The following is a 19,298-nucleotide window of genomic DNA, read 5'->3' as shown; positions in this document are numbered from 1 at the left end:
TTATTTGATTCAGTTAGAGCGTTTGGTACACAGCGACGTTCAGGCGAAGTTAGATGCTCTTGACTTTTATTTCGACAATTATTCTTCAGTATCAACGACTCACCGGAAATGAAATTGTTACCTATTTATGTCATCTACAGAAGAACAGGAAACTTTTGTAAACAAAACCTGAGAGAATAATCGTCAAAGGAGGTTCCACATTTTGTTTTAAAGTGGACACCCTAGTGGACTGAACAAAAGTTCATTCAGTAAGGTGTTTATGCGAACTAGGTACTGATGACAAAGGATTATCTTCGAGGAAAAGGAAAACGTATTGAATACGATTCCTTACAGACTCAAAAAGTGTTCTCACACTTGCACGACATTTGCCTTATTCTATCATTAAAATGCTTTGAGTAACCGTTGTCAGAAGCGCTTAGATAGGGGCGACCTTAGATTCTGTCAGCTTCCTAATACATTATAAATGACATATTATTGGCATAATTAACTTGCGTAGCACGCATAATCTAAACAAATCGGTATGCGACTCCTGTTGGTCATGCATTGCGTGGCAGGTTGCTCCGACTGTCTGGAACAAGAAAGGAAACGTTTTGTTGTCCAAAGCGATATCACCCGCTGTCATTTTTATAATTGGGTGACATCAAAGTAAGCAGGCTTGGCGTTGCAGGTAAAAGATGAATGACATCTTAACAACCTTTTGTTATGTTTTTGCGAACAGGGTATCATTTTACCGTAATAAAATACACGAGCTAGCTAGCCGCTAGGCCGCAACCTGCGTTATATCATGGAAGATATAACGTTAACTAGGAAGCACTGGTTAGATTGAACGTTAGCTATCTACACGCTTTAATTAAGATGTAGATATAAGAGATGTGAAGCGAATTGACTAGTCTGTACAGTGCATCACAACGTATACAATCTGATATCTATAGCTGTGAAAGACACCAGATAAGTTGGAACAGTTCGTTTTCCACTTGCTAGTTAGCTATAGCTAGCAAGCACTAGCGAAGTTTAGGTTTGAAGTAACCAAGTAAGCCAAGGCCCCTACGGTTAACACTGTGATCATGAACGGATTTTACTAAGTAGCGACCAAGCTAACTTTTACCCGAAGTAAGAAATGGCGGGTAACGTTATTCAAGTAGGGTTTATTATAAAAGTAATTGGACTTTACTGTATGGATTGGCTACATTAGCCACCGTGGTGCAATTTGTGGTAGTTCGATGAAACACCAGTGTTAGCATAGCTAAGAATAATACAATATTAGCGGAGTTACAGGACAATATCATTTCAGTCCTTGTGTCACATGTTTTGTGAAAGTCATTTGAAGTTGTCAATTAAAATGTATGCATGTTGTAGTTTGATCAACGTTTTCATTTCATGACATGCTACTGCATTGTGTGAGTTGTTAGAGTCTTTGATCATTTGTCAGGTAGAAAATTGCCTAATGTTTTGTGGAAGTTATTAATGAATTAATCTATTGTGTATTACTCGCACTTGCTCTTGAAATATACTAAAATAATTAATCTATTTCTCCTGATTTGCTTCTTGCAGGGATGTCGAGCTTAAAGCTGATTTCAGCAACTGATACCCAGTTTCCTGCATCAGTGCTGAAGTCGATCAATGAACAGAGAAATAATGGATTGTTCTGTGATGTCACTATCATTGTCCAGGATCGTAAATTTAAAGCACACAAGATAATGTTGTCAGCATCCAGTACTTACTTTCGACAGCTCTTCTCTGTTGCTGGACAGGTGATTGAGTTGAATTTTATCAAGTCAGAAATATTTGAGGAGATTTTAAATTATATCTACAGCTCCAAAATCAGTAGAGTCCGCTCTGACAAACTTGAGGATTTGATTTCAGCTGGCCAAATTTTGGGTGTAAAGTTCATTGCAAATTTAGGTGTGCCACTCTCTCAGGTAAAGGGCTTACCTGGCTTGTCAAAAGATGTCGACGGCAGTGGCTCTAGCTCAGAGAAGAATGAATCTGGCACAAAGACCATGCCCATTATCACAGAGTCATTTTCCCTTTCTGCAGAAGAATTCAATATGTCCAGTGGCAGTGCTGACAAAGAGGCAGACAATGATGATGTTCTGTTTGTTTCCACATCAGAGCCACCAAAGGGAAGTTCCAATAGCAAATCCTCTGAAATTATAGATGTAGATGCTGAGGAGGGACACTCTAAAAAAGGGGGGAGCGAGCCATCTAAGGAAGTAGATCAGGATGCCTCAAAAGAGTTGGAGGGAAAGGAGAAGGATCCCATGACTGGGAAGGCAGATGGAGGGAAAGTGTCTCTGCAGAGGAAAAGTCCCTCCCAGCGAGAGCCTGTGTCCCTCTCGGGGCCCCTGATGTCTCCAGACAGCATCACCAGTGTTCCCAGCTCTCCCGGAGGATCCTCCAGTCACAGCCAGCCCACCACACCAGTGCGCACAAACAGCCTCACGTCTGAGCTCCACAGCCCTTCCCTGCCTGTCGATAATAATGAAGTCCTTGGAGTTCAGAAGAAGAAGGTGACCACTATACTAGAGCAATCTCCAGACCGACAGGGCAAAATTCAACTGTCTGATGTGCGGGTGCCTGTTGGGGCCAAAAACAGCCCTGGCGTGAGCATCCCCCAAACTGTTGTTCCGGCCAAAAAGACAATAACGTTAGACAAAGCTTCAGAGATTGACTCGCTGTCTACAGGATGCAAGGTGTACGCCAACATTGGAGAGAACACCTATGACATCGTCCCAGTCAAAGAGGATCCTGGAGAAGGGGACTCAAGAGCCGGTGTTGGCAGGAAGTCCACTCATGGCACAGGAGACGCATCTAACCTCTCACCCCGTGGCCCCGGAAAAAAGAAAGCAAAGATGGAGTCTGAGGATCACTACGAGCTCATCATGGATGGCAAGACCTTTTATGTGTGTATTGTCTGCAAGCGACCATATGTGTGTCTGACAAGTCTCAGACGGCATTTTAATACCCATTCCTGGGAGAAGAAGTACCCATGCCATTATTGCGACAAAGTCTTTGCCTTGGCAGAGTACAGAACGAAGCATGAAATCAGCCACACTGGTGAGCGCAGGTACCAGTGTCTGCTGTGCAGCGAGACATTCATGAACTACCAGCTGCTCTCCTCCCACTGTAAACAGACCCACAACCAGGACCCATCCGGCAGGAAAGAGAAAGATGACAATGAAAACAACTTGTACCGTCTCCTGCCCTGTAAGACTCTGCAGTTCAAGCCCTACTCTTACGTGTCTGAGAACGCAGGGGGCATTCCGGTCATCAACGAGGAAGGCATTGTTCAGCACATCAATCCTGGGAGGGCACACTTTGCCAACCAAGCACTTCAGCCCTCAGGCCAGAGTAAGATTCTGAGCTGGGATGACATCTTTGTGGAGCCAGATGCTCATACAAGACCTGGGGCACATGCCCGACCCTTAGTGCACCCGCGCCCTGGTGCCAACGCCGAGAGCTCATCAGAGTTTGAGTTTGTCATACCAGAGACGTACTGAGGTGAAGGGTTCCCTGCTCTGGGACGGGTGTGCCTTCCTCGTAAGAGTTTCTTTTGGGAATCATGTTTGTGGGTCCACTTTTAGTTTGACGTTACTATATGACTGTTCAGCAGTAGATTGAGAATTCAACATGGACATCAGACATAAGCACCGTGACTAATGTCATGTTACTGTGTCCTCATTTACATGGAATCATGTATTGTTAGATGAACTGTGACAAGCAAGTAACTCCATGACACAATTAATGCCATGTTCTGAAAGGGTACCAAATGCCATTACTTAGTCTGCTGTGTGGCCTCTCATCCTGAGTACTGTTGACACTTTCATACTTTTATACCGGGGGTGGGGGTGGGGGGGAGGGGGGGTGGGTTCCATTGATGAAGAAAATCATTGATATCCCAATTTACTTAATCATGACTCATTTTTCCTCCATACAACCAAGTATTGTACATGTATAACTGGTGTATTGTCTGTAAGTGTTTAGATTATGAGAGAACAGTGAGGTATGAATTAACCATTAGCACTGCAGCAGTGCGTTTCTCCATTCGTTTAGTGAAAATTAGACTAATATATTTTGACTTTAAAATTTCCAGCACTGGGTTGAATGTTACTAAATGGAACATTGTTGTTAATGTTGAGATTGTGTAAAGATTTGAAGAGAAAGACTGATGATTGGTGACGTTGCACTAAGTTCTCTAACATTGAGAAGAGCAGGAGTGGTGCAGCAAAGCATCATGGGAGCCCTGGCCACCAGCTCTGATGTGTAGGGTGGCGTAGGGTCTGTTGTATTTGAGGATGGGATTACTGATAGAAGGAATAGAAGGGTTTGGTAGAATCAAATAACGTTCTGCATTTGCACCAGTGATGAAGTCTGTCCCCTTTCACTGTAGACCAAAATGACGCTAATATGCTGGTCATATGTCCCAATCTAACAGTACGTCAAATCAGCTGTTAAGGATGCATAAAGCTCTTCTTTTCAGTACTATTCAACAGGGGTTTTGCCTTGAATTAGTGAAACATAGGAATTTTTCTGTCTTTTCCATGTTTTTCTATGAGTTAGCATATAATGAAGGCTCATGCATCAGGAGTCATGTCTTACTTCATTGTGTTTTTTCCCCCGTATGTCTTTTTGGTATTTAGTTGTGTTGGACCGTAAACTGCCATTTTCTGATATAATACTGCTCGGTGATATTGCTTCAGTATGACACAAATTACTAAATAAAAGCACTTTTAGCTTTTATTCTGTATGAAGCAAAATTAACTTTGTATTGTGTACATAATTGTACTAAAGACCTTCTCCAGTTAACACATATTTCTTTTGAAATGTATTTATTAGGTCTTAGTGCTATACAGAATAAAAATTCATCTCCACAGTGTGAGAGGTTTTGGTTTATTTTGATTGCCTGGCTCCCATTCTCTCAACGAGTGGAGTTCTGTGCACCTCGCATGTCTTCTAAATCATGGGCAGTGAGGAGGATGCTTGACTGTCTATTCTCATAGGTGACTTGTGCTGGTGCTCAGAACCTTTCAGACACTATGGCTACCACTGTAAAATAGTGTTGCATTAGTCATATGCATGGAACTGTTGATATTCTGATGTTCTGGCAGGCTTCTTTATAGACAACAGTTATTCAGGCCATCTCAATGTGTTTGTATTGTGTTAGACAAATTATCTTTTGAATGCTGAGGCAGCAATTGAGATGATTTACAAAAACATTTTAATGACAGGCAAATCAATTTCTTCAAGTTGAAAAATCACTTTCATAGATCAAGTGTGCATCATCACCTCAACACAATAAGGGGTGGAACTAAAAGAGAGTTGATATCACCTTGTGTGTACTGTAAATCACTTACAGAAATGACATGGCCAGAAAAAAAGGCACAATGCGTAATGTACAATTCATACTTGAGTTATACATTTGGTTTGACATGCTTGAAAGGAAAAATGGCAACATTTACAAGTTCATGGTGATATGGCTAGACTGTGGCAATAACCATAACATACTGATAGTGGACAACGATGATGGCATTTCTGGAAAATATGTTTTGTCTTGCAGATGATTTAGTTCCTTTTGAGAAAGCCATCAACAGTATCATGGTGTAAAGGGGATGCCAAATGATGTGAGATGTGTTTCTGAAACAGCTGAGCACCTCTCTGATCATGTGGCAGGGTCTTCAAAGGAGGTGCATATCTTCATGCCACCAGCTACCTGAATGTGAATATCACAGGGCCACCATCCCCATTTCAAATGCTAAGGCGTGACTACACATTGCTGTATTAGCGCATATATTATTTACATCCCATCCGATGCCATTAAAACATGTAACAGTTGTGTGTACATCTCACATTCTTCACACTAATGTTACCCCCTGTGTATTAGAGTGTACCGCTTACACTCTGCAATACTTAGCCTTTAAAAAAAAACTATGATTTGGGCTTTGAAGTCTCTGGATTCTTTGTGAGCTAGCTGCACGAAAGTAAACAAAACAATAAATAAATAAATAAATAAATAAAGCCTTGTAGCATAGTTGAGTCTATTAAGGACAATACAGTGCAAATAAAACAAGACCATCCACTTCCTCATGCCATGGACAATGCATTGGAAGCGTTGTCAGGCCCTTCCAGGTTCTCTACATGTTATGTTTCAGACTTGTCTTAAAATGGATTCTATACATTTTCTTCTCATCAATCAAGACACAATACACCACAATGACAAAGCAACAGGTTTTTTTGAGTGTTTTGTTAATATCTTAAAAATAAAAGACTGACATATCCTATTTACATAATTATCAGACCCTAGTTATAACACTTGCAATCGATGGTCCTTGAGATGCAGCTAAAACTTGATTGCAGTCCACCTGGTGCCTATTTGAATTCATTGGACATAATTAGGAAAGGCACACACCTGTCTATGTAAGGTCTCATAGTTGATGGTGTTTGTCAGAGTACAGACCAAGCTAGAGGGCAAGAGAATTGTCTGTAGACCTGTGAAACAACATTCAGTCAAGACCCAGATCTGGGGAAGGCTACAAGAAAATAATTCTGCAGCATTGAAAATGCCCAAGAGCACGGTAGCCTCCAGCATTCTCAAATGGAAGAGATTTGGAATCGCCAACAGTCTAGCCTAGATCTGGCCACCCAGGGTTGAAGGGCATTGGTCTGATGAGACCCAATAACCCAATGTTTATTAGGAATGAGATTCACAGGTAGTTTGTGGGGCGACAGTGGTACAGGAGGTAGAGAAGTCGTTTAGTAATCAGAAGGTTGCTAGTTCGATTCCCTGTCGAAGCGTCCTTGAGCAAGACACTGAACCCCTAATTGCTCCTGATGTGCAGTGTGTCATCAGTGTAAATGTAAAATGTGTATACATTGTAAGTCGCACATATGTAAGTCGCTTTGGATAAAAGCGTCTGCTAAATGACTAAATGTAAATGTAAATGTTGTGGAGATGGGAGAAGGACAACCATCAGTGCAGCACTCCAACAATCAGGCCTTTATGGTACCGTGCATAGATGGATGCCATTCCTCCCTATATACGAGTTTGGCAAAAAGCAGCTGCATGACTCTCAGACCATGAGAAGCAAAATCCTCTGGTCTGATGAAACTAAGACGGAGCTATTTAGCCACAATCCCAACAACATGTGTAGAGGAAGCGGGCAGTGATCATCGCCTCATTAAAAACCTCCTCACAGTCAAACACAGTGGTGGCAGCATCATGCTGTAGGGATGTTTTACGCTGAAAGGGGATGAGATACCGATCAGGATGGCGGGAAAGACGAATGCAGAAAATATAGAGCAATCCTGAGAGAAATGTTTGTGAGTGCCCAGGAGCTCAGGCTGGGGCAAAGGTTTACATTTCAAGAAGACGATAACCTGAAGCATACGCCAAGAGATCTCAGGAGTGGCTTCAGGAAAACACTGAAGGTCCTGGAGTGGCCCAGCCAGAGTCTGGACCTGAACTCAATAGAGCAATCTCTGGAGAGACCTGAAAATGGCTGTGCATCAACTCTCCCCATCCAACCTTTCGATTCACCCAACGATTCTGCCATGAAGAATGGGAGACATTTCCAAAAGAAAGGTGTGTGCCAAGCTTCTAGAATCATTCCCAAGAAAACTTTAGGCTGCCATTACTGCAAAGGTGCTTTAACCAAGTAAGTGAGGGGTCTTAATAACTATGTAAATATGATATTTCAGTCTTTTTAATAAATAAAAACAACCCTCCAAAAACCTGTTTTTTTTATGTAGTCATTATGGAATATTGTGTGTAGATTGATGAGGGAAAAAATGAATTGAATCCATTTTAAGGTGAGTCTGTATCGTGGCACAATGTGGGCAGCTTGATCGGTGTGGACTTTCCAGATGCACTATAGGAGAAGGGCAATGCAACTAATTGTGAAAAGTGAGCTGCTTTGAGGGGAAAGACGAGACAAAAGGCAAGACCCGACCAAATCAAAAGGAAGGCCTTAGAGAGCTGCAGAGGCCTCAGCTAGAGAGGTCAGTGTCTGCTCTGCATGGCCACAGACATTAGTGTGGTGAGGCCTAAGAACAGTCTTGGTGTCTTGTCTTATGAGGGGGTCGGTGAGAGCCTGGTACAGACCTACTGACAGGAAGGGCAGGTGTTGAGGAAGTAAACAGGCTTGCACCTTTTCCTGCATCACTTAAATACTGCTTTTTCTTTTTGATACGAGGATACACAAATGCAGTCTCACACATATACACTGACAAACCTTAGTAGCCCAGGACCGCTAACTGGTGAAGAATGGTACACTAGTATCATATTATGCCTGTGGCGCATACATTTTTTTTTTTCTTCACCAAATCAGCCAGTCTTTGGGTTCAAATGTCAGGAGTCCACTGCACTGGTGGCTCTCTGGGGGTTTGAGGTCCGCCTCTCATCCTCTAGTCCCCATGATCCAGTGGCATGGTCCCGGGCAGTGAACAGGATCCCTTCCTTTTCCCTTTCTCTATGATGTGTCAAGGGCTGTATGGGGGAGGTTTCTCATCGGGAGGGTAGTGTGGTGGGGAGTAGCGGGGAGGGATCATGTTGGGCCACATGTGACTGGCACCAGACTGAGAGTCATCCGACAAACCAGAGTCCGGGTAGATACTGGTGGCCTAGACAAATACAAATGAAAAAAAAAAAAAATACGTCAGGATTTGTTAATAAATGTACTTTCTGTTTCTGCCGTATGTCACATCAAACAAAGCACACACATATTCACTTCATATTGAAAGAAAAGGCTATAGCCATGATGTTCAGTCCTCCATTTAGTCCTAAGTGCTCTTAGCGATGTGCTATTTCTGCTGGAAGGGTATACATAATTAAGAAGCACACCGAGCCCGTCACCGACCTATAAACCTTCAGTCATGTTTAAGTGTCTGGGATCTCAAGGAGACCTCTTATCCACTGTGGTCAAACTCTATCCCCTCCAGTAAATGTTGCAGCTGATAAAATAACAATTGATTAGAATGAAGACTGATCACCTGCAGGTCGTAGGTGGTGTAAGGTGGCAGACAGGGGGTGCTGTTGTAGTAAGAGTTGTAGGAGGTGGAAGGGGCAGGAGCTTCAGGGGGGCCTGGCACTGGCAGAGGCTCTGGCTCACAGGAGTCTGGGGCAGCACTTGGCACCTACCAGAACCACACAGAAACACACAGAACCACACAGCAAGTTACAGTACATAACATCTAACAGACCCACACAGAACCACACAGCAAGTTACAGTACATAACATCTACCAGAAACACACGGAACCACACAGCAAGGTACAGTACATAACACTACTCTACCAGAAACACACGGAACCACACAGCAAGGTACAGTACATAACATCTACCAGAAACACACGGAACCACACAGCAAGGTACAGTACATAACACTACTCTGTCAGAACATAATTCCAGTTCAGCACTCAGACATTCCTTACAGTCAATATATAAAACTGCACCAGTATAGTGACATGTCTTGTCTAAAACGGATTGATCGTCCGTTGGTCTTTAATGGACCTGCTCTGACCTGAGAAATATGTGGAAGGCAATATCTCTTCAAAATGCTGTCCTTAATTTTCCTTTTCATTTCTGCTACTTGCTCACTTGAAACTGACCAAGTGACAATTTCAGTGACACAAGAATATCCTTGTAGTTTTTGCTCCCAACTGGCCTTTTAATGATTTTACCTCATCTGGTCCTCCACCAATTCCCAACACAGACACAGACACCTTCCAGAAAATGACTTTCCTAACTTTGGCTCTCACCATGTCCTTGAAGCCTCCCAGGACTGCAGCCGTGATGATGCCGAGGAAGAGCGCGATGATGTTGAAGATGGTGGCGGACCAGAGCAGATGGTAGAGGTACACCACATCCTGGCAGCTCTTGACCTCTGTGTACTCATGATAACCTCCCCTCAGCTCCACGTGGCTACTCCGGAGAAGTGAGAAGGGGCAATCGGAGGGACAAGGGACAGAGAGCCAGAGTGGTGAGCGCAGTTGAGACACACAGCACCCACATCAAGTCCACAGCAGTCAGTTGTTAAGCCACTGAGGAAAGATACCATCATGACAGCTGAGTACATGCCTAACCCCTTCCCAAGAAGATGTAGCATACCTGAAAGTGCAGATGAGCTTTTGAAAGAAAAGACTATGACAAACAACCAAATATAACCATTTGGCTGGAAGATAGTGGTTTCCCCCGTGTAGTGCAACCTAACGGATAGCCAAACTTCACTTTCAAACAAACAACTCCAAAACGGATGAGATGCTTAAGTCAGAAGCTAGTCAAGTAGTGTTGCAGCTTGGACTGGAACACAGGAATGAGGCTGGGTCCTCATGGAGTCACAGACAGAAACACCCGGCAGGCCATGCAGGAGCATTCACCCACTCATTTCATTTGTGTGTTCCAGGCAGGAGCTCAACTCCACACAGATCCATTGATTAGCTCAACCACAGCAAACCATGGGTTGTGAGTGTTTTAACGTGCTGAGAGGGGGCTAAAAACAGGAAGACCTACTTCCAAATGGACGATTTCCTAACTTTTTTCAAAACATCTTTATTCTGATGTCCAAAAAGAGGATGCTCTCTGAAACATAGGTAAACACAAAGGTTCTTTCTAATACTGTTGAAACTAAGAGAGAAGAACAAAGAAAATCTCAATCAACGTAAAAATATAAAATCAGAAATGAACAGATTTCAAATCAGTGCATTATTTTTGACCTTTCACCTTACTTTGAAAGTATAGTCAGACAGCCAAGCACTCACTTGCCACAGTGGTAGAGTTCACAGCAGTAGCAGGTGTTGCTCTTTACACGCAGGTTACAGGACACTCTGGACGCAGTCTGGCAGTGCACCTAGGAATGCACTCAAAACAATCAGAGGTTGCTCTCCATTTGCTTCTATTGCAAGGAGCCTTACACAATACATGAAAGACTAATCATGTAATAGTATGATCCTTGACCCACACAGTTATGGAGACTCATTTTGGCTTGGGCTAAGGCAAGGACAACAGGTTCTACCGCTGATTGGCTAGTTTTTAAACAACTAAGAAACAAATGTTCCTCTTTTATCAAAAAAGCCAAATCAGAATATTATTTGTCTGTCACTACTGAAAATCTTAATGACCCTAGGAGATTTTGGAAAACCATAAAATCCATTTCTGTGAGCAAGAACTCTCAAGCTGTACCGACCTGTGTTATGAAAGATTCGGTTGCTGTCTATGACAAAATGGAGATACTTAATTGTTTTAACGAGCATTTTATATCTTCTGGCTCTCTGTTTGACTCTGCTTGTTCTGCGTCTGTGAAACCCTGTACTGACATTCCAGTGTATACTGGTCAGTCCTTTAACTTCGTACCATTCTCTGTTCAGGAAGTTCATAAAGCCCTAAAAACATTAGATCCTAGAAAACCCTCAGGACCTGATTTTATTGATCCTTACTTTTTGCAATTGGCAGCTGATTTTGTAGCAGGGCCTCTTGCTTATCTTTTTAACCTTACAGTGGAGAATAAGGAAATTCCTAGGATATGGAAATCTGCTTTTGATCTCCCTTTATTAAAAGGGGGTGATTCATTTTAAACAACTATAGGCCAATATCTAATGTATCGGTACTTGCTAAAACTCTTGAAACTCTTGTGAGTGTTCAATTAAAGGAGTTTCTATACACAAATGATATTTTGTCAACATATCAATCAGGTTTTAGGAAAAAAACATAGTACCATCACAGCTGCACTGAAGGTGGTAAATTACATTTCTGTTGCACTGGACAGGAAACAACATTGTGTATCACTCTTTATTGATCTGTCCAAAGCGTTCGACACAGTTGATCATGATGTTTTAAAACTTAGACTTTACTCAGGACTCTCGGAGCAAGCAGTCGCTTGGTTCTCAAACTACCTTAGTAATAGGTCTCAGTGCATTAAACATGATGGTCTATGTTCTGATATTGCATCTATCTACAAGGGTGTTCCACAGGGCTCTGTATTAGGTCCACTTTTATTCACTATTTATATTAATAATCTGAGTCAAAACATGTCAGATGCAAAAAAAAAAATATTTATGCTGAAGACACTGTTATATACTGCTGTGTGTCAACTCTTGCAAAGGCCACTGAATACTTGCAGAATGCTTTTATTGTTTTCCAAAATACCTTACTTCAGCTGAAACTCGCCCTAAATGCAGATAAAACTAAATGTATGTTGTTTACCAACACTAGGAACAGGCCTAAAAATATCCCTTCTGTTGTCACTCTTGAGGGAAGTGATATAGAGATGGTAACTCTTATAAATACCTGGGTATTTTGATTGATGACTCCCTCACTTTTAAGCCACTTCTGTACCTGGTGAAAAAGCTGAGGCTAAAACTGGGTTTTTGTTGTGCTTTTCTTTTAATGTAAAAAAGAAACTTGTTGCCGCCACTTTTTTATATGTGCTAGATTATGGTGACCTATTGTACATGCACACCTCTGCTCAGTGTCTTCATAAGGTTGACACAGCATACCATGTATCCTTGAGGTTCATTACAAACTGTAAAGCTCTGACTCACCACTGTGAGCTATACTCTCGGGTAGGATGGCCTGCTCTGGCCACTCATAGGCTCTGTCACTGGTACTCCTTTATATATAAGGCAATACTTGTTCTGCTCCCATACTACCTATGTGTCCTAATCAAGCAGAAAAGTGCCGGCAAATACTCTTTGCGTTCACAGGACTATTTTATGCTAACTGTCCCAAATGCCCGTACGGAAATAGGAAGGAGGGCTTTTGTGTATTCTGCTCCCTCGGCATGGAATATCTTGCAAAAGGTCTTGGAACTAAATGATTTCATCTCACTTAATGCTTTTAAACTCAGATTATTTAAGATGTACATTTTTGTATGTACCTGGCTACGACACTAACTCCTAAATGTTGTCTTCTTTTGTGTTTCTGTCTGTAACTATGTTTGTATGTATGCTGCTGCCTGTCTTGGCCAGGTCTCCCTCTTGAAAAAGAGATTCTTAATCTCAATGGTTTTTCTCCTGGTTAAATAATAATAAAAAATTGGAATAAGGGTAGTCCACTCACATCTCTGTCAGATGCTGAAACACTGGAGTAGTATTCACACCGTCCAGCATACAGGGGCCCCAGATCCTGTGGAATATCAGTCACATATACATGCAGCAGGAACCATAGGGCACTCCCATCATTTGGAGTCATGGAATTAGAGATACTTACTATGTGTCGGGTGGCAAACACCCCATCAACAATGGCACAACAGAAGGCGGCCACCACACCAAAACTGATAAACACAATGGATGCAACCAGCTGAGACAGAGAGAGAGAGAGAGAGGGAGAGAGAGAGGGAGGGAGAGGGAGAGAGGGAGAGAGAGGGAGAGAGGGAGAGAGAGAGAGAGAGAGAGACTGTTAAAACACAGAACGCCTGGATATCATAATCCAAATCATATCTTACATCTTATAACATAGCTTTTCATTAAAACGGTGTTTCTTTGATGGACAATAATCAAAGTTGTGTGCATTTGGGCTCACACATCGATGCAGACCCTTTCTTTCTCATAAGATTTCATAATTTCATGATTTGATTAACATCCTGATTTGATTAACATCACATCTTTTCCCACAGATCTCCTGTTCATTGTATAACTTCTCTGGGATCTCCCTGTCAAAGACAATATGAAATGTGAAGGGTTTCAAAGAGAGCAGGTCATTGTAGGGTGATGGAGCTGGCAGTTACTCCGAAGGGCCCATATGGTAATGAGTTATTGTCCACACCCAGTCAGTTATCACAGTGAGAGGGCTGAAGCTGTGTGAGATGAGACATTAGGGCTGGGTGTGTGTGTGTGTGTGGGTGTGTGTGTGTGTGTGTGTGTGTGTGTGTGTGTGTCTGAATGAGACATTAGGGCTGGGACGAGGACAGAGGTGGAGATGAAGGTTTTAGTCTGCAAGATTCTCTCTGATGCACATTCACCACTGTCTCAAGATCACCAACATCACCCATCTCCAATGAGTTTTATCAAGAGAAGATGACCACATCAACTCAAGAACTATATATCCATGGTTGACCATGGGCAACTTTCACTGAAAATGTAAGACAGAGGTTAATTTGGGTATATATTATGTCAACTCTCTTTCCGGAGCTAAGACGTGAGGTAAGGAAACGAGGAAGGGATTCAAGGAAGATGGAGGACTCAAGCATAGGCATGCATTAGAAATGAGAAGTGCTCGCTCACTCATACGTCACTTTTAAAGAGACGTCCATTACTGATGACAGAGAACCATCTCCGCTTCCTGGACCTAAGCAATTAAGGATTTTATTTGCTGACTATTAAAGTAACACTATGCAACAATTTGACACTTTTTGAGGTATGGTTTAATAGGCAACTAGTTTTGGTGGCATCCTCAAATTCACTTTGATGGCATATGGTCATGTGAAGTACAGATAAACACCTGTGTCTTTCCCACTAGCCATCCAGGATATGCCCTATGTAGTTCTGTTTTTCTGGGCTGGAACCCCTTGCAAAAATGGAAGAAAAGCTTTCACACGCATGACATTGCCAGCTATCCTGCCAAAAGACACCAGTTAGTGTGTTGGCAAGCTTCTATCAGTGCCAACTGGGCTGTTGGTGGTGTTGGCAAGGTTTTGCCTGCCTTTTAGGTAGTTAGCTTGCTAGTTTTGGAACGGAACTACTCATTGCTGCTTTAAAAAAGTATTATTGTATTATTGTAAACAAAACATGGTGATGATGGAATTAGGACTATCTAATGTTCGTATTCCTTGGAACTGGCAGCCAATATAGAACAAGGATACCCCTTAAAGCCGTAAGAGTTTAATGACAGGTAATCCTCTGTCGACACACCGCTCACATACTGATGTTGCTGTTGACATGCTACAAATGTGTTGTTTTTAAATATGATCCTATGCACAGTTTTGTTCAATTTGGCACATGTAACCATGATTCAAGCATTTAGGCCATATTTCACTGGTGTAATATACTGAAACATATGTCTTCCTGCTGTGTCCCTGACAGATGTGAAGGAAGAGAAGGGAAATGTACAGCATTTTATCTCTGGCCAAAGGGTTTTGGATCTCAGATGGGATGGGAAGGAGAGAGGTGTCTGAAAGCCGTCTGGGTCCGGTGTCTCTTCAGTGCTGCCTGGTCCGGTGTCTCTTCAGTTCTGCCTCTAGGCCTGGCCTGGTCCAGTGTCTCTTCAGTGCTGCCTGTAGGCCTGGTCCAGTGTCTCTTCAGTTCTGCCTGTAGGCCTGGTCCAGTGTCCCTTCAGTGCTGTCTGTAGGCCTGGTCCAGTGTCCCTTCAGTGTCCCCTCAGTGCTGCCTGGTCCAGTGTCCTTCAGTGCTGCCTGGTCCAGTGTCTCCTCAGTTCTGCCTGGTCCAGTGTCTCCTCAGTTCTGCCTGGTCCGGTGTCTCTTCAGTTCTGTCTGTAGGCCTGGTCCAGTGTCCCCTCAGTGTCTCTTCAGTGCTGCCTGGTCCAGTGTCCCCTCAGTGTCTCTTCAGTGCTGCCTGGTCCAGTGTCCATTCAGTGTCTCTTCAGTTCTGCCTGGTCCAGTGTCCCTTCAGTGTCCTTCAGTGGTGCCTGGTCCAGTGTCCTTCAGTGCTGCCTGGTCCAGTGTCTCCTCAGTTCTGCCTGGTCCAGTGTCTCCTCAGTGCTGCCTGGTCCAGTGTCTTCAGTTCTGCCTGGTCCAGTGTCTTCAGTGCTGCCTGGTCCAGTGTCTTCAGTGCTGCCTGGTCCAGTGTCTTCAGTGCTGCCTGCCGTCCAGTGTCTTCAGTGCTGCCTGGTCCAGTGTCTCTTCAGTTCTGCCTGTAGGCCTGGTCCAGTGTCTTCAGTGCTGCCTGGTCCAGTGTCTTCAGTGCTGCCTGTAGGCCTGGTCCAGTGTCCTTCAGTGCTGCCTGGTCCAGTCTCTTCAGTGCTGCCTGGTCCAGTGTCTCTTCAGTGCTGCCTGGTCCAGTGTCTCTTCAGTGCTGCCTCTAGGCCTGGCCTGGTCCAGTGTCTTCAGTGCTGCCTCTAGGCCTGGCATGGTGCCATGCTCTTTTCAGGGACCTGCACTCCTCCCTCCTCCCTCCTCTGAAATCAGTCTCCTCCCCTTCCCTATCAGGGCGCGTCTAAGGGAGGATTCAGTTACACGTCGCCCCATTCCATCCACAGCAGCTCAGTAAAGCAGAGAGGTGGGGAGATCTGCACCCTCCAAATGTCATTCCACGCATTCCGGCCTACAGAGGTTTGAACCTGTGACTGTCTAAGAACAGATAAATCAATCAGATCTGAAAATGTGTGAAAATTCTCACAATCTATCTCCCTTTTCTGAGCTCAAGCTGTGTGTGTCCTAATGCTGTACACACTGCTCTGTAAAAGTGTGTCTGGGTCCTGTCCTCCTAATACAGACCGACGCAAAGGGGGATGCTCATTCCATATTCCACATGTGCGCAGCAATGTTATGTCTGCATGGAGAAATACGAATAGCATCATACTAGACCCGACCCAACCCAGTCTCCATGCTGCCACAGGCAGGCGGCTCCATATCCTATTGCCTCTCCTCTCTCCTCTGCGACTCCCGCTGCACATTCCTGCCCAGAGACCCATCCTCCTCTTCTTACACAGGGCTATTTCTAGGTAGATTTCACAAGAAGCCGCTGAACATGCCGTGATCCTTTAGCCCAACCCATGGTAGCTGAACTCTGACTTACTCTCTAGCATCAAAACATGGCAAACATTAATGACCAACATCTGTGTTCCTTCTAGACCATTACCAGGTATAGTAACATAGTGAAGAGTGTGCTTTTGTAGTGAATGGCCACACCCTCACAAATGATATGCTAGTTCCAGAGCAGGAATATGACAGCACTGTGTAATACAAAACCTCTTACCATCTGCCTCTTGTTTTCTATCAAATGGGACCCAATGATTCCGAGAAAGGAACCGAAACCAAGCTGAAAATAAAGCAGAGTAGAATGTGTTCAAGATAGGAAACTCAAATAGTCCATTGAACAACGTAGGAAATATTTTGTCAACATCAAGGCGTTGTAGCTCCCACTTCTAATTTCATGTTGTTTTTAAACTTTTACTTGAAATGCCTCTGAATACAATGTGTCACTCCTTAGGCTGTCATTTTCTTGGTTATCTGAAGTTCTCCTCAGAAAGGTCAACCATAACAATTCTATACAAAAACAAGCTCAGCAAAAAATAGGAATACTTCAAGCTTTGAAACTTGATTCGATAGAAAAACAGCCAGCAGTTGTGAGCACTGCAAATCGGGCCTTTATTTCAGATTGATTATCTAATTACAAAGCTTAATAATTAATACATGAACTGGGTCTTATATATAAAATGATCCTATAGAAAGAAGGAAAACTAGCCATTAGTAACTTGTAGTACTAGCAGGGCCTAATAATCTCGGGGCACCATGCTATTTTCTGTCTTCAGATTATGTAGATTATGTGGAAGTGGAATTATACAGGAGCGTCAAACAATCTCAACAATTTCTTCTAACGCTCAGAAACTCACTATGACTCCAGGATAGTATCCTCCGACTGTGATGTTCTGGGTCCTGGTGGTGGCTGCGAGTCCAAACACGAGGATGAGCATCGACACCACAAGCAGCATCCCCGTGGCCATTATGGACTTTCTCTTTCTCCTCTTATATGATCCTAAGGGTAACAACAAGCATGACAGTCTACCTGAGGGCTGTCCGCCCATCCTACACACCCTTTAATCAAATGAGGGCAATGGTCTAATTATGTCCCCATGTCCTCAAATTACTCTTATGTGATGTATAACTTAATGTTGTAGGCTAGTTTCATGTTAGGGATAAGCCAAATTGACCCAATGGGCGGGTACCTTGTAACCTCGTGTAATAGCGTACCCTCGTATAACAGTGTCAATCCTATTTAGTAATTTACCGGAAAAGGCAAATTATAATTTGAAATATGACGGTGTTGTTAGAGCACGCAATAGCGAACCCTCTACCTGTAACCATATGTTGGTCGCAATCTGTAGCGTCTGCTGCACCTGCACTGACCGACACAGAAACCTTGAGAAAATAGATGATGTAACGACAGTATTTATTTTCGAAGGAAAGGACTCCTGCCATGGGCTCTTACGGGCACAGACATTAATGTAAATGCTTCAAAATTACCCCAGAAACCTGACTGCAACAGTCGATTTTGTTTTTCAAAAGCAGTAAAATATTAGGCTACTCTGAAATGCAGTGTTACAAGGAAGTCTATATGATTAGGCAGCCCCGTCCACGAGGTCAATGATCATTTTTGAAAATGTCTCATTACACGTTCAGCAAAAGGCTATTGCATTTTCAAATTTCAGGGCATTGACCTTGTTCACATACCCATCGTATCGGAGAGAGTTATTCCATTGGCTTGATGATTTAGGTCCGTTGGCATATTTACTCTACTCGCGAGTAACAGCCTATTAAGCAAGGTCTGGAGATATATCCAACTCTTATTACATATGAAAAATGTAAACAATTAGTTAAATATCGTGCGATCTTGGTTTGCGGTGGCATTCTCTAATATCCCGCGTCCCCTCTGCTGCCACGATGGTGTAATTTGCATCAGCGCGCACTGACATAAATGCTGCTCTCATTCTCTCGTCCGGACCTCAGCCGCGGCGTCTTTTGGCTCATTTACGCATGCGCTAAGAACACACCTCATCTTCGTTAGGGCAGACATACTTTGCATTACTCTCACAAATACTGTTGCTGTATCGCACGGTCACCATGTCAGAAATACATAACTGTTTTGGGGTAGGTAGCCTACTGAAAAAGACACAAAGCCCTTTCCGTTTGACGCAACCTAAAGAAATGAACGGGCGCCCCCTATCGACTTGAAAACAGATGACATGTGGGTGAAACAACCTCAGTACACTCCCTGAGGTCAGAAAACATCTTACTGAAATTGGGCTTTAGAGCTTCACCTTTGCATTCTACAACGGTGAAGACCAATACAGGAACGGTAAACTGCTCCAATTTGCGGATGTCCAGTGAGAATGTGGTTCACAATGTCGTGTGTTTGTAAATAGTTTTCTAGACAAATGATTGCAAAGTAGGCCTAAGAAAAGTCAAATATAATAATTTTCCAATAAATCATTTTAACAATTAAGCACCGCTGCATTGTTGGTTACGTTCCAGAATACATTTGTTAGTCAGTTATCCAGCAGCTTCTGTCCTACTTGCTCTCCGAAGTCTCAGAACACTCGTGTAAATAGTAACTTTTCCACGCGGTGAACCTAACTCCACTGTCTGTACTCCTCAGATTCACGGGGCATATCGTGTCACACTGTCCTAAAGAAGT

At 43.2% G+C, this 19,298-nt stretch overlaps 2 protein-coding genes across 5 annotated transcripts; one reads left to right on the top strand and one right to left on the bottom strand.

Moving 5' to 3' along the window:
• The first annotated feature begins 53 nt into the window (after window positions 1-53).
• On the top strand, window positions 54-3,840 carry zbtb33 (zinc finger and BTB domain containing 33). Its single transcript, XM_012842120.3, has 2 exons — window positions 54-667; window positions 1,552-3,840. The coding sequence occupies exon 2, from the start codon at window positions 1,554-1,556 to the stop codon at window positions 3,498-3,500; it is 1,947 nt and encodes a 648-aa protein (XP_012697574.2). The 5' UTR covers window positions 54-667; window positions 1,552-1,553; the 3' UTR covers window positions 3,501-3,840.
• Window positions 3,841-7,190: 3,350 nt separating this feature from the next.
• tmem255a (transmembrane protein 255A) lies at window positions 7,191-18,796 on the bottom strand. Of its 4 annotated transcripts, XM_012842124.3 has the most exons (11): window positions 18,335-18,796; window positions 17,497-17,639; window positions 16,860-16,922; window positions 13,198-13,287; window positions 13,048-13,113; window positions 12,277-12,324; window positions 10,752-10,840; window positions 10,504-10,572; window positions 9,753-9,915; window positions 8,986-9,129; window positions 7,191-8,616 (listed from the first exon to the last, which is right to left on the bottom strand). In XM_012842124.3, exons 1-11 carry the CDS (start codon window positions 18,387-18,389, stop codon window positions 8,476-8,478), a joined length of 1,071 nt encoding a protein of 356 aa, XP_012697578.2. In that variant the 5' UTR covers window positions 18,390-18,796; the 3' UTR covers window positions 7,191-8,475. The 4 variants fall into 4 exon arrangements, with proteins under 4 accessions (XP_012697578.2, XP_031413924.1, XP_012697579.2 ...); XM_031558064.2 differs by lacking the exon at window positions 10,504-10,572 and having other exon boundaries at window positions 18,335-18,795; XM_012842125.3 differs by lacking the exon at window positions 12,277-12,324 and having other exon boundaries at window positions 18,335-18,794.
• Window positions 18,797-19,298: the final 502 nt, after the last annotated feature.

This window comes from Clupea harengus, chromosome 20 (assembly GCF_900700415.2).
Source record: "Clupea harengus chromosome 20, Ch_v2.0.2, whole genome shotgun sequence".
Lineage (NCBI taxonomy): Eukaryota > Metazoa > Chordata > Actinopteri > Clupeiformes > Clupeidae > Clupea > Clupea harengus.
The sequence above is the reverse complement of the archived record's forward strand: the minus strand, read 5'-3'. Positions and strand labels throughout refer to the sequence as shown.